At 51.6% G+C, this 12,270-nt stretch overlaps 1 protein-coding gene across 2 annotated transcripts; it reads left to right on the top strand.

Annotated features, from left to right (window-relative positions):
* Positions 425–11,928, top strand: KLF11 (Kruppel like factor 11). Of its 2 annotated transcripts, XM_018055669.1 has the most exons (5): positions 546–599; positions 1,416–1,554; positions 2,686–2,955; positions 4,534–5,503; positions 9,267–11,928. In XM_018055669.1, exons 3-5 carry the CDS (start codon positions 2,695–2,697, stop codon positions 9,551–9,553), a joined length of 1,518 nt encoding a protein of 505 aa, XP_017911158.1. In that variant the 5' UTR covers positions 546–599; positions 1,416–1,554; positions 2,686–2,694; the 3' UTR covers positions 9,554–11,928. The 2 variants fall into 2 exon arrangements, with proteins under 2 accessions (XP_017911157.1, XP_017911158.1); XM_018055668.1 differs by lacking the exon at positions 1,416–1,554 and having other exon boundaries at positions 425–599.

The following is a 12,270-nucleotide window of genomic DNA, read 5'->3' as shown; positions in this document are numbered from 1 at the left end:
TCAGGGACTCCCCCCACCCCAGCTGCGCGGTCGGTTCCCGGAGCCTGGCCGTGCGGCCAGCAGCCGCAGCCGTAGCAGTCACATCACATTGCAGCGCCGCCGCCGCCGCCGCCGGCACCTTTCCCCTACTTTCCAGGGCCTCAGGCCCCGCCCCGTCGCCGCGACCAAAACACGTGCCGCGTCCCGCCCTGCCCGATCACGCCGCGGCCAGGCTCTGATCACGCGGCCCGGCGCGGCGCCGATTGGCCGGCGGCGAACGCGCCGGGCGCGGATTGGCTGTCGCCGAGCGGCCCCGCCCAGAGGGGGCGGGGCGTGTTTTGGTTCGCCTCCGCGCCCCGCCCCCGCGCCGCTCCAGCCCCTGCCCGGCCCCGGCCCCGCCCCTCCCGCGCCGCGAGGGCCGCGCCAGGGCAGAGCTGCGCGGGCGGGCGGAGGCGCGCGCCGGCCGCCGGTGCTCCGGGTGGTCGCCGCCGCCGCCCGCCGCGCACGTGCGGCAGCTGCCGAGCCCCCGAGCTCCTGCCTCGCGGGCGCTTTGTTGCCTCCAGGCCGCCAGCACTATGCACACGCCGGGCTCCGCGGGCCCGGGCGACGCGCCGCGCGTGGTGAGTGGCCACCCCTCGGCGTGAGGGGCGAGGTGGGAACGCGATGCCTTGTGCGGGCCCGGCGAGTGGAGGAGGACCCGGAGCCTCGCCGCCGCCGCGGGCGCACTGTTAGGAACCCCGGTGGGTTCGGCCGCCGGGAGGGGCGGTGGCCATGCGAGGCCGCGGCGGGAGGGGCGGGAAGGGGGCGTGTGCCTCGTGCCGCTCCACGCGCAGCTTTGTCCGGCGCTGCCGCAGCGGCCCCGCCCTGCCAGCCCCCAGGTGCGGGACTATTTCCAGCCATGACGTCACCAGGCCCTGTGAGGAGGGGGCCGTTGGGCGGGGTGCGGCCGGCGGGAATGTGAGGCGAGGACTGCGGGGGCGGGGCGCCGGCGGAGGGGCGGGGACTATGGGAACGCGGCCCTCGGGCTATGAAAAGGCCGAGGGGCGGGGCAAAAGCTGGCGGGAGGGTGGGGGCGGGGCAAGGGCTGTGGGGGGCGGGGCGCCGTCGGGGGCGGGGAAAGGCCGAGGTGGGCTGGGTGCCATCGAAGGGGCGGGGACTGGGAAAGCGGCCCTCGGGCTGTGAAAAGGCCAAGGGGGCGGGGCGAGGGCTGCGGAGGGGCGGGGCGCCGGCGGAGGGGCGGGGCGCCGGCGGAGGGGCCGGGACTGGGAACGCGGCCGGCGGGCGGTGAGAAGGCCGAGGGGGCGGGGCAACAGCTGGCGGGAAAGTGGAGGCGGGGCGAGGGCTGTGGGAACGCAGGGGCGGGGCAAGTGCTGGCGGGAAGGCAGCACGCGTGGGGCGGGGCGCCACGCCTCTACCTCGGGGTGTCTCCGGTCCAGGCCTGAGGGTCGCGTGGATTTCGCTGGCTGCATCTGGGGCCTAGTCGTCGATCCGCGCGGGCCGCTGAGGAGCCGAGAGATCCGGGGGCCCCGCAACGCCCTGTTCCTCCTCGCCAAGCAGGAGGCAGACCCCACGTCTGTGAGTTCGCAGCTCCTTCCAAGGAGGCCCGGAGCAGCGGGCAGAAGCGGGCCAGAGCAGCCTTTGTAAAAAGCAGCAGCGTTACCTGGGTTCTGGGGGTTGGGTGGGGGGCAACGTGGGCAGGACAGGTTAAGTATTGAGGCAAACTGACTAGAAACTCCAATATTTTGGCCACCTGATGTGAAGAACTGACTTATTGGAAAAGACCCTGATGCTGGGAAAGATTGAAGGCGGGAGGAGAAGGGGATGACAGAGGATGAGATGGTTGGCAGACACCACCAATGTGATGGACATGAGTTTGAGCAAGCTCCAGAAGTTGGTGATGAACAGGGAGGCCTGGCATGCTGCAGTTCATGGGGTCGCAAATTGTCGGTCACGACTGAGCGACTGAACTGACTAGAAGTGTGTATCTTCGTAGATGTAAAGTTTCTTTGGGAACAGATCCGTTCCAGTTGCTTCCCACCCCTCTCTTGCTTAAAAAGACAGGGTGCTGCGCTGGAAAGCCCTCAGGCCTCCGGCTGGTGGCGGATCTTAAACTTTCTTCCGTCCCCTCGCTGGCCTGGTGGCCTCAGAAGTGACTTGGTGCCCCCGGCTGTGGGGACCCGGACCGAACAGCACGGGCTTTCCTGCTTCAAGCTCTGCTGAGCAATGGATGCCCTGCCTGGTGTGGATCCTCCAAGGTTGTCACTGATGGGCCTGTGGGGATACTCTGGTGGCTTCACTGGCTCAGAAGGGCCGTGCTCTCATCTCAGCCGACCTGAGCCATGGGTGTCTTTTCTTCTCCACCGCGGACAGTTAGGTACTAGACAGGCTCATACCTCTAGAAATAAGTCTTATTATTCATTTTACCGACGGAAAACAGGAACTTAATAACTTTTGTTAAGCATCAAGGTTTTCTGTGGAAGCCACTGGCCAGCTGAGTTCATTCCTCCTTCTCCCGTCGGCAGAATGCTGTCTTGGAGCTCGGTGGTCCTCGGCTGCTCTGTGGGCATCCTTCCTGAAAGCTAGAGTGCATCCACGTGCTGCCCATGGTGCTGGGCGGGCTCCCGTGCGTGTCCCCATGCTGTCTGTTGGGGTGCCCCTCCCTGTGTTTCCAGGAACTGAGTAGCCATCCTATTGTTCTGCCTTTAGGTTGACATCATGGACATATGTGAGTCAATCCTGGAGAGGAAACGGCACGACAGCGAGAGGTCCACATGCAGCATCTTGGAGCAGAATGACATGGAAGCTGTGGAGGCTCTTGTTTGCATGAGTTCCTGGGGTCAGAGATCTCAGAAAGCTGACCTGTTGAAGATCAGACCCCTCACACCCGTCTCTGACTCTGGGGATGTCACCACGTCAGTGCAGGTGGACACGGCCCCATCCGAGCTACCAAAGGACTTCCATTCTCTATCAACTCTGGTAAGAGCGAAGGAGAGGAGTAATTTGTGCAGTGACTGAAGTACGTTCATTAAATGTGCTGAAGAGATCCTAGGTAGATTTGCCTGATGCTGGCTAGCAAGTTCATGTCCTCCCTGTGTGTGGGTCCAGAGGGTGAAAACTTCGTTTTGCTCTTGAAAATAGCTTTCAGCTGATCATGGTTTGTAGCCACGGGGTGAAAATGTCCAGCGACTGAAACCTGCAGATTGATGGGAGAAAGCGAAGTGTACTGATTTCCCTGGGAAACTGCAGGGCAGGGCTTTGGTTCCCCCAGATACCCTAGTCCAAGGTCAGGATCAACAGCTGCAGCTGGGGAAGGCCTGTGCTCTGGTGCCAGGTGGCCTTTGTTAGCTGGATTGAAATTCTGGCCTCTCTGGCAGCCAGCTTTCTTGGGTGAGTTGGGTGCAGTCAAGCACTGGTTTTGGTTTTCTTAACTTGCTACAGCTATGAAGTTCCCGGAGAAAACTTGCTTGTCAACTTGGAGACGTTGAGAGCTGTCAGTTGCCAGCAAAACTGGAGATTATAATCTGATTGTCCTGGGCTAGAGGCTTGTATTGAAAGGAGTGTGGAAAACCAACTTAGAGGGATGAGAAGGGACTTGTAGGTAGTAGAGAGGATTGTCCAGGTAGTGGGCCTGGCTACCCAGACAGCTCTGATCCTAGGGTGAAGTGCCGGTCTGCCTTGGGCTCTGCACTTCCCACACAGTTCCTCTGGCTCAGCCCCCAATGCCTGGTCACCCCTGTGTCCGCTTGTCCTTTCCATGTGTGTCCACATGACAGACACACAGGTCTTAGCTTATGCTGGTTCCTTCTTTTTTCTCCTCCACCTCTACCCAGATACCACTTCTTCATCAAGCCTTTCTACACACATACACACACCACACCCACACCGTGCCACACACACACCACTCCACACACACATCACACCATACACACACGCCCCCACCCACCTGGGTTGAGGTGCCCTGCTTCATGCTCTCAGAGTTACTTGGCATTGGAATTTTCCCCTCGGAGGCTGAAAATAAGTGGGAATTGTTGGGGCAGGGGGGCTGTTACACAAAGAAAGGCTTGGTTTAGACAGAACCCCTGGTTGGAACATGGCCTTTTAGGGATCATTCTGTTAGGTTTTACTTTGCATTCAGTAGGTGCAGGATACATGTGTGATTAATGGATAAGTGTGATGATTTCCACTAGAATTTTTAGAAGTTTTTTGAGAATCTAAAATTATCATGTAAAGCACTCATCTTAAACATACATTTTCATCTTTCATTTGTAGTCCTAATATTTAAATTGTCCATTTAGATGTGCAAGGCCAAGCATGGCACTGGTTTTCTTACAACGGAGCAAATGGATGGCTTTGAGAGGGCAGGAAAAGGGGAGGAAGCTAGGAAGTAGAGCAGCTGATACAGCCTTTGTATCCACTGGGTGCTGCTATGAGCAGACCTCGACCAGTCTTTTCTAGATACTTCTTTGTAAAGGCCTTGGGGAGACAACATGTTCAAAGTAAGTTTCTTAAAATTTAACCAGAACAACGTTTTCACATGGTACTTTTGTTTTTAAGTGCATGACTCCTCCTCAGAGCCCTGACCTCCTGGAACCATTGACTGGGACAGTTGTTCCTCCCCAAGTAACTGCTTCCAAAGCCCCCGTGGTCGTGGCGGTCCCCCCAGCCTCTGCTGGGGCTGCCAGAGTGCTGAGCAGGACAGCGGAGGGGGTCCTGCCTGGTCTGAAACCTGATCTGCTGGAGCCAGCTGCCAGCCCGTCCTGCAGGGCCACGGTAACAGGTATCACTGGTCACGCTGGCGGGAGTCCTGCTTCCGCCCATCACTCCTGTCCCACAGCCCAGACTCAAGAACAGCAACTTCCAACTTGCACAGAAGGAGAAGCACAGTTCCTGGGACGTGTTGAAACTTTGCAGGACATGCATCTCACAGACAGTTTACTCAGCATGAACTCAGTGTCCTGTCAGCCTTGCTCGCACAAGTCCAGTGGCCTGATCCCCACCAACAAAGGCCAGCAGGCAGGGTGGCCCGTTGGAATTCAGACCTGCTCACCAAAGAATTATGAAAACGACTTGGCAAGGAAAGCCACCCCTCTGATCTCCGTCCCCATTCCTACTCCCCCCATCCTCTGCCAAATGATCCCTGTGACTGGACCCAGTGGCCTGTTACCAGCTGTTCTGAAGCCACCTCCCCAGGTGTCTGCGGGGCTTGTCAAGACCGTCTTGCCCCATGCGGCTCCCGCACCCCCGCCTGTGTTCGTGGGAACGTCTGTGCCTCAGGGAACCGTGATGCTGCTTCTGCCCCAGGGGGCCCTCCCCCAGCCCACCACATGCTCAGCCGGCAGCATGCCTGTCGGGAACACCAGATTCCTGCCCCTTGCCCCTGCTCCAGTGTTCATTGCATCCAGTCAGAGCTGTGCCCCTCAGGTAGACTTTTCCCGAAGGAGGAACTATGTTTGCCATTTCCCAGGCTGCCGGAAAACCTACTTCAAAAGTTCCCACCTCAAGGCTCATCTTCGCACTCACACAGGTGAGTACTGCAGGGTAGGTAGGGCATGGGGAGGTCAGATCCTGTGATTAGAAAACACACGTCCAGCCTTCTCTTGGTGGGAGCAAAGCTGGGACCCACTGGAGAAGGTGACCATTTTTCTTTGGTTTTGAAAAGCCTTGATCGTCTTGGGGTGAACATTAGTACATCTGTCAGTGGTTTTTCTAGAATCTTCCATTCAGAGTTGTTCTCTGAACCTGTGATTGATAGGCTTTTAGGATGAGGCTCATGCACCCTCTTTCTCTTCATATTGCAGTGGAAGCTTTTCTTTGCATTTTAGAAAATGTCCATTCACATTCAGTAAACACTCTGTATCAGTGCAACTTAGGCTTACTGTGGGGAAAGAGCTCTCCAAAGTGTGGAAAATTCTAGAATATTTGAACTTAAAAGGAATTTTGGTTTTTTATTTTGGGAAATACATAGTTTTAACTCAGACGTCACAGAAGAAAACTAACTGTAATGACCTAGTGATCTCTCTGTAGTCCTGTCCATTCTGTCCAGAAGGATTTTTGGCAGTGATGGAAATGTTCTCTGTCCATTAGGAGGGTAGCTACCAGTGACACCCGCTTGAAATGTGAATAGTGTATCTGAGGAACCTAGTTTTACGTTTTCATGGAGTTTGCATTTACATAGCTACATGGTGCTGGTGTGGAGAAGGCAATGGCACCCCACTCCAGTACTCTTGCCTGGAAAATGCCATGGACAGAGGAGCCTGGTGGGCTGCAGTCCATGAGGTCGCTAAGAGTCGGACACGACTAGTGACTTCACTTTCACTTCTTGCTCTCATGCATTGGAGAAGGAAATGGCAACCCATTCCAGTGTTCTTGCCTGGAGAACCCCAGGACGGGGGAGCCTGGTGGGCTGCCGTCTATGGGGTCGCACAGAGTCAGACATGACTGAAGCGACTTAGCAGCAGCAGTAGCAGTGGCTAAATAGTCTGCTCACTAAACTCAGCTTAGAAAGGTTCATACACATTCATACATGAAAGCACAGTAACAAGTCATGAGTTCTGCAGTCAAGATGTGTTTCATAAGCACCCTTGGTCACAGAACCCCAGGCGTCTGCTGGTGGCCTGGGGGACGGCAGTGAATTGTAGAATACAGCTGAGGAAAAGCTGAACTGAAGGGAGTGGTTATGGTAGTTTACTCTGAGATGCATTTGAGGTAGAGCAGTTTGTAATTAGCACATTAAAACTCTGACCGTGGTGGCTCCCACTTGCGGAATGAAGTTGCATCTGGAACACAGGCCTTATAGGAGCTCTACCACCCTCCGCGCTGTGGAGGGGCTGTGTGCTTCAGAGATGAGCCCCAAACTTGGCGCGTGAAGAACTTGCCTCTCTGGCTTCACCTTCTCTTTGCAACCCCACGATGCCCCTGTTCACCCTCTGCCTGTCTGTACTTACTGAAAACCCTGTAAGAGCCAGTTCTTAAGGTATTTCCTCATCTTTCCTCCTTTCTTTGCCCCTAGTGGTTTGCTGTGCTTTTCACCATGTTGTCCCTTTGTATTTTTGTTACTTGTATACTTGTCTGACGGAGAAGGCAATGGCACCCCACTCCAGTACTGTTGCCTGGAAACTCCCATGGACGGAGGAGCCTGGTAGGCCGCGGTCCATGGGGTCGCGAAGAGTCGGACACGACTGAGTGACTTTACTTTCACTTTTCACTTTCATGCATTGGAGAAGAAAATGGCAACCCACTCCAGTGTTCTTGCCTGGAGAATCCCAGGGACGGGGGAGCCTGGTGGGCTGCCGCCTGTGGGGTCGCGCAGAGTCGGACATGACTGAAGCAACTTAGAAGCAGCAGCAGCATACTTGTCTGATCTCACTGAGTATACACTCAGTGTCTGTCTTAGGAGCCTGACTAGTAAAGTCATGATTGATTATTGATGCTGTAGGGTTAGCGTGAACAGGTACCTCTAAGTGGCTCCTTGACTTGGCAAGCTCTACTTCTCACTGAGACTACAGAGGTGAGCTTCAGATCACATCCGAACACAGATTCCACATCTGAGGATGCAGTGGGATGACGTCTTACTGTTCATTCGGTCAGCTTCCCTTGGTAGAAATACTGATAGGATGGCATGAAATAAGGTGATCAAGCAAGCTGTCTTCAGGTTTCCCAAAGTTCTTAAGTGTCAGGAACCATAAAGGTTCTGAAGAATCAAATTCCGGTGCTACTTTGTACACACTGAATTGGAGTTTTCGTAAGAAATGAAACCTTGAGTAAGTTTACGTTAGATAAGATGGTTTTTCACTGTACCAACCTGAGAATGTTTTCCTTAGGATAAGGTAGAGTGGGCAAAGGCTACATTTTTGGTAAGTTGAAAACACGGGACACTTTATAAATCCCACACCAAAGGGTTGTCTGTCTCCAACATCTGGCCACCTGGTACGCTGCCACCAGTGGCGTTTTCCTGGAAACAGGTAATCTTATGCTTTCAACGCGATCTTTGAAATCCAAGAAGTGCGAGCCCTTTTTCTTAGAGTGATTCATAAAAACCCACTGGAATGCTGAATTTTCCTGTTAAATCTGCTTTGAAAATACCAGAGATTTAGTTGATGTCTCTTCAGTACTCATTCACTCAACCATTTATTCACCACCTATCATACAAAGTGCTGTGCTGGGGGGGCTAAACTGTACACAGATGGGTGAACTAGACAAGTTGTAAACCTTCTAGGAGGAAGGTCATGACAGTACGCCACAGCATTTAACAGATACGTTCACAAAGTTGCACAAGCAGTGTATGGTGGTCACAGCCTGGTCGAGGTGAGGGCCTTGGGAGGCAGGAAAGGGCCGGGAGGACTTTGCAGACAAGTGCTCCCTGGCTCCCCTCCGTACCTCCAGGGAGACCCAGTGCAGGCGGGACAGCTGCCAGGCGCTCTGAATGGAGCGAGTGACAGACGCATGAAGCTTGTGACAACAAGAGGTTAGCTATTAGAATCCTCACCAGTCTTGTGATTAACCTCATCGTCAGTGTAATAACAGACATGAAGATGGAGTTAATGATTCTGAGAAGTCGTGAAGGTCCTGGGAGGGTTTTTTTTTAAGATCTGCAGCTTCAGAGAGCAAAAGAATTCTTTTACGTTTTTTTAAAGGAATTGATTCTTTTCAAGAATCTTCCTCCTACCCCAAGTTCACAGTCAAAGATTTAAATTTGAAAACATGGTATGGCATCCCTTATATGTGGACTCTGAAAAGAAATGATACAGATGAACTTATGAAACAGAAAGAGACTGACAGACTTAGAAAACGAACTTATGATTGGCAGGGGGACGGGATGGTTAGGGAGTTTGGGGTTGACATTACACACTGCTCTGTTCAGAGTGAATGACCACCAAGGTCCTACTGGACAGCACAGGGAGCTCTGCCTAGAGTTACGTGGCAGCCTGGATGGGAGGGTGGTTTGGGGGAGAATGGATACACGTATATGAATGGCTGAGTCCCTTCGCTGTTCACCTGAAGCTTTCACAGCATTGTTAATCAGCTGCACCCCAATACAAAACAGTTCAAAAATAAAATAAAGATAAGATTAATTCAACATCCTGGGCCCCTGACATGATGTGTCTTAGGTGTGGCAGGAAGAAACGCGTTTTGAATGATTTCTTGACTTGCAAATAACCTGTTACTGGAATAGTGGGATATTACTTGCCTCTTAGGTTTTCACGCACAAAATTTTTAAAACGACATGATTTAACATGTCCACTAAGGTGCTGGGCATTTACGTTTCTGTCTGTTCCCTTGCCCCTCAGGAGAGAAGCCTTTCAGCTGCAGCTGGGACGGCTGCGACAAGAAATTTGCTCGTTCAGATGAACTCTCTCGCCACCGCAGAACTCACACCGGGGAGAAGAAATTTGTGTGCCCAGTGTGTGACCGGCGTTTCATGCGCAGCGACCACCTGACAAAGCACGCCCGGCGCCACATGGCCACCAAGAGGGTCCCCGGCTGGCAGGCAGCGGTCAGCAGGCTGAACAGAGTGGCCTCTGCGGAGGACCCTGGGAGCCCGCTGGAGCCAGAGTGCGCGCCGGCCGCCTCCTGAAAGGGCTGCCGGGGGGTGGTGGACGGGAATTTTCCAAAGCCTTTTTTCTTTTCAGGAATCATGGAAGTGATGGTTTTCTCTCCAAAAACAAACAAAAAAAATCGTCTTGAGGGCTAGGGGAGCTGGTTCTGATGAACGTTCTGTTAACTTGTCTTTTTTTCGTTGGGACCCTGTTCAGTATCTTTTGTAGTTTCAGAAGTTCTTTTAAGGAAATGGAAGAAAATTTGGTAATCTAAATCACCAGCATTCAGACACACAGTTTGGCAATAAATTTTGCAAAATTTGGATTTTTACAGCCTTCCTATTCCTATTTTGTAGGATTGAGACAGGGTACTAATTTTTATACTGTTTTTTATAAAAAAAAGATACTTATATTGTTGGTTCTCAGATCACCGATTTCTATATAGATGATTTTAAAATCTTCTTTTCAATGTTTAACATTTTTATAATAACCCTGCTTTTGGTGAAGTTGACACATTATTCAGGCAAAAAAAAAATTTACGACTCTGCAATCAGGCCTTTTAGATCTACGAGTTTTTAAAATCAGAACTAGTTGAATAGGGGCCTCTTAAAGAAATGGGAGCGGAGGAAAACCTTTGCAGGCAGCTTCTTCCTAATACTCAAGGGAAATTCCAGAGAACATTTCCCTTTAAGGCTTTATGTAGCCCAAGGAATTAGAATTTTCTTTAAGTAGAACTTAGTCACCTGTGTCCGTGGAGTGACTTGTGAAGATTGTGCCCCAGAGATGAACTTAAAATAATCGGTAGATACGCAGTGAGCAGAGAGCTGCTGTAGCATCTAAGTGTCTGTGGTCAATTCACAGCCTCCTGTCCGTACCTCAGACACCAAGAAAAGATGACATAAGCACTCAGACCCAGCTGCTCTGTCCCTTTGACTTCCTTTGCTGTGGCCTTACCCAAGTGTTTTGTGGGTAGAATCACTTCTTAGAGAAACAGATGTCCTTAGTGGTTGGAGGAACTTTCCACCTAAGGAAAGCTTACGTGAGGTGAAGTAGCTGTGTGTGCGGTCCAGCTGCCATGTTCCGATTCCTTTGCTTATTGAGTATTAGTGATGGGGAATGTTAGTGACACGGTACAGCAATAATCCTACCAAGCTGTCTTTTCATTTACTTTGTTGGAAGGGAGTTGTTCTGATCAAACACAACAGTACTTGGAATGGGGTATTTTGCAGTCTGCTTAGAGAAGAGACCACGGGCCTCACTGAAGCCATGAGCACAGGTCCCAGCGTTGTAGAGACTGCACCCTGGTGTCCAGGAAGCTACTGAGACTGCTTCCACTGGGCAGCCTTGGGAACTCAGGCAAGAGAATGTACATAAGGGACATGGTAATGTCACTCTGCCCTTCAAGCCTGGGAATGGTTTTTGTCATGCTGTATGTAATCAGATTCTGTCTTTGCTGCTTATTTATTTTCATTTGCCTTTATTAAAATGATGGTAAAAGGTGAAATATTGAATATGTACAATTAGACTTTGTGTTCAGGTCTTTTTTAATCTAATGGCCCTCACCCGGTCATTCACTGTATGTCACTTGATACGCATTATGTTACTCTTTAGTATCAACCGCTGATTGACATACAGGTCTGTAAGTGCTGGCTGTGTTTAGGAGGCTTCCGTGTCTTTGATCACTTCTATAGCTAAGCATTCCTACTGGTCGTGAGACATACTACAATTACAAGAGAACCAGAATTAAATGTACATAGCCCTTGTTTCCCCACCACCCTGTCCTTTCTCCCACTCATGCCCTAGATCAGCATAAACATTTCTATGTGTATGCTGTAAATGGCATTAAATTCGGATATTTTTCATAATTAACCCAAAATAGTATTGGTCTGACTAAGGTTCTGGTGGATAATATGTCTCTTGAGTGTTTGGTTGCTTGTCACCCTGAATGAAGTTCATTCTCTGAACAGTGTTGTTTGTAAAGAATAGGTGTGCTAAAAAAGAAAAAGGGTTTTTATTTACACTTCCATTTCCTGATGAGACTTTGAAATACCTTCTGTAAACAACACTTTGGGCCCTCTGTTGTTGATGGAAAGATTGTAAGTTGGAAAATAGCTTCACCTGAAAAACGCAACATGAGAACCAGATCCTCATGGGGCGTGTTCAGCATGGGGTCCCTTCATGCACCAGGGCGTCGGAGGAGCACGCGGGAGGCACGGCCCCTAGAGCACTTTACTGCCCAAGCAGTTTTGCTTGTTCTTTTTTGACTTTGAGCCTTTTAAAGTAGTTTCAATGATAAAATTTTAAATGTTTCAGAATTATGTTTTATGTAACAGACTTTGACATACTATTTAAATGAATATGTGTGATGTAACTTTTCTTTGAATCATATAAAACTCTCGATTTGCAAACTGGACCTGTGTCCTGTATTGTAATGTACCCAGTGCCTGACCACCACCCCTCCTGTTTGTTTTCTGGGATTCTGTTTGGCCTTCGGGCTCTTTGGAGGATTCTTTCTGAAAGAAATAATGTGAAGAGGCAGTTTCCATGTTGGCCGCTCTGATGTTGGGACTGGCCTTGGCAGAACCAGGACCATGGTGCCGGGTAACCGTGGCCCTTGTCCTCAGGCTCTCCGTGTGCCAAGAGTGGAGATGGGAGGCAGCAGCTTCCCGCCCCCCAACCCCCAGCCCAGGCTTCCAAAGAACATCCAGGAGCCATAGCCTTCACGCCTACTTCTGGAGTCAGTTCAGTTAAGTCG

Source organism: Capra hircus, chromosome 11, assembly GCF_001704415.2.
Source record: "Capra hircus breed San Clemente chromosome 11, ASM170441v1, whole genome shotgun sequence".
NCBI lineage: Eukaryota > Metazoa > Chordata > Mammalia > Artiodactyla > Bovidae > Capra > Capra hircus.
This window is presented reverse-complemented; position numbering and strand designations above follow the sequence as displayed.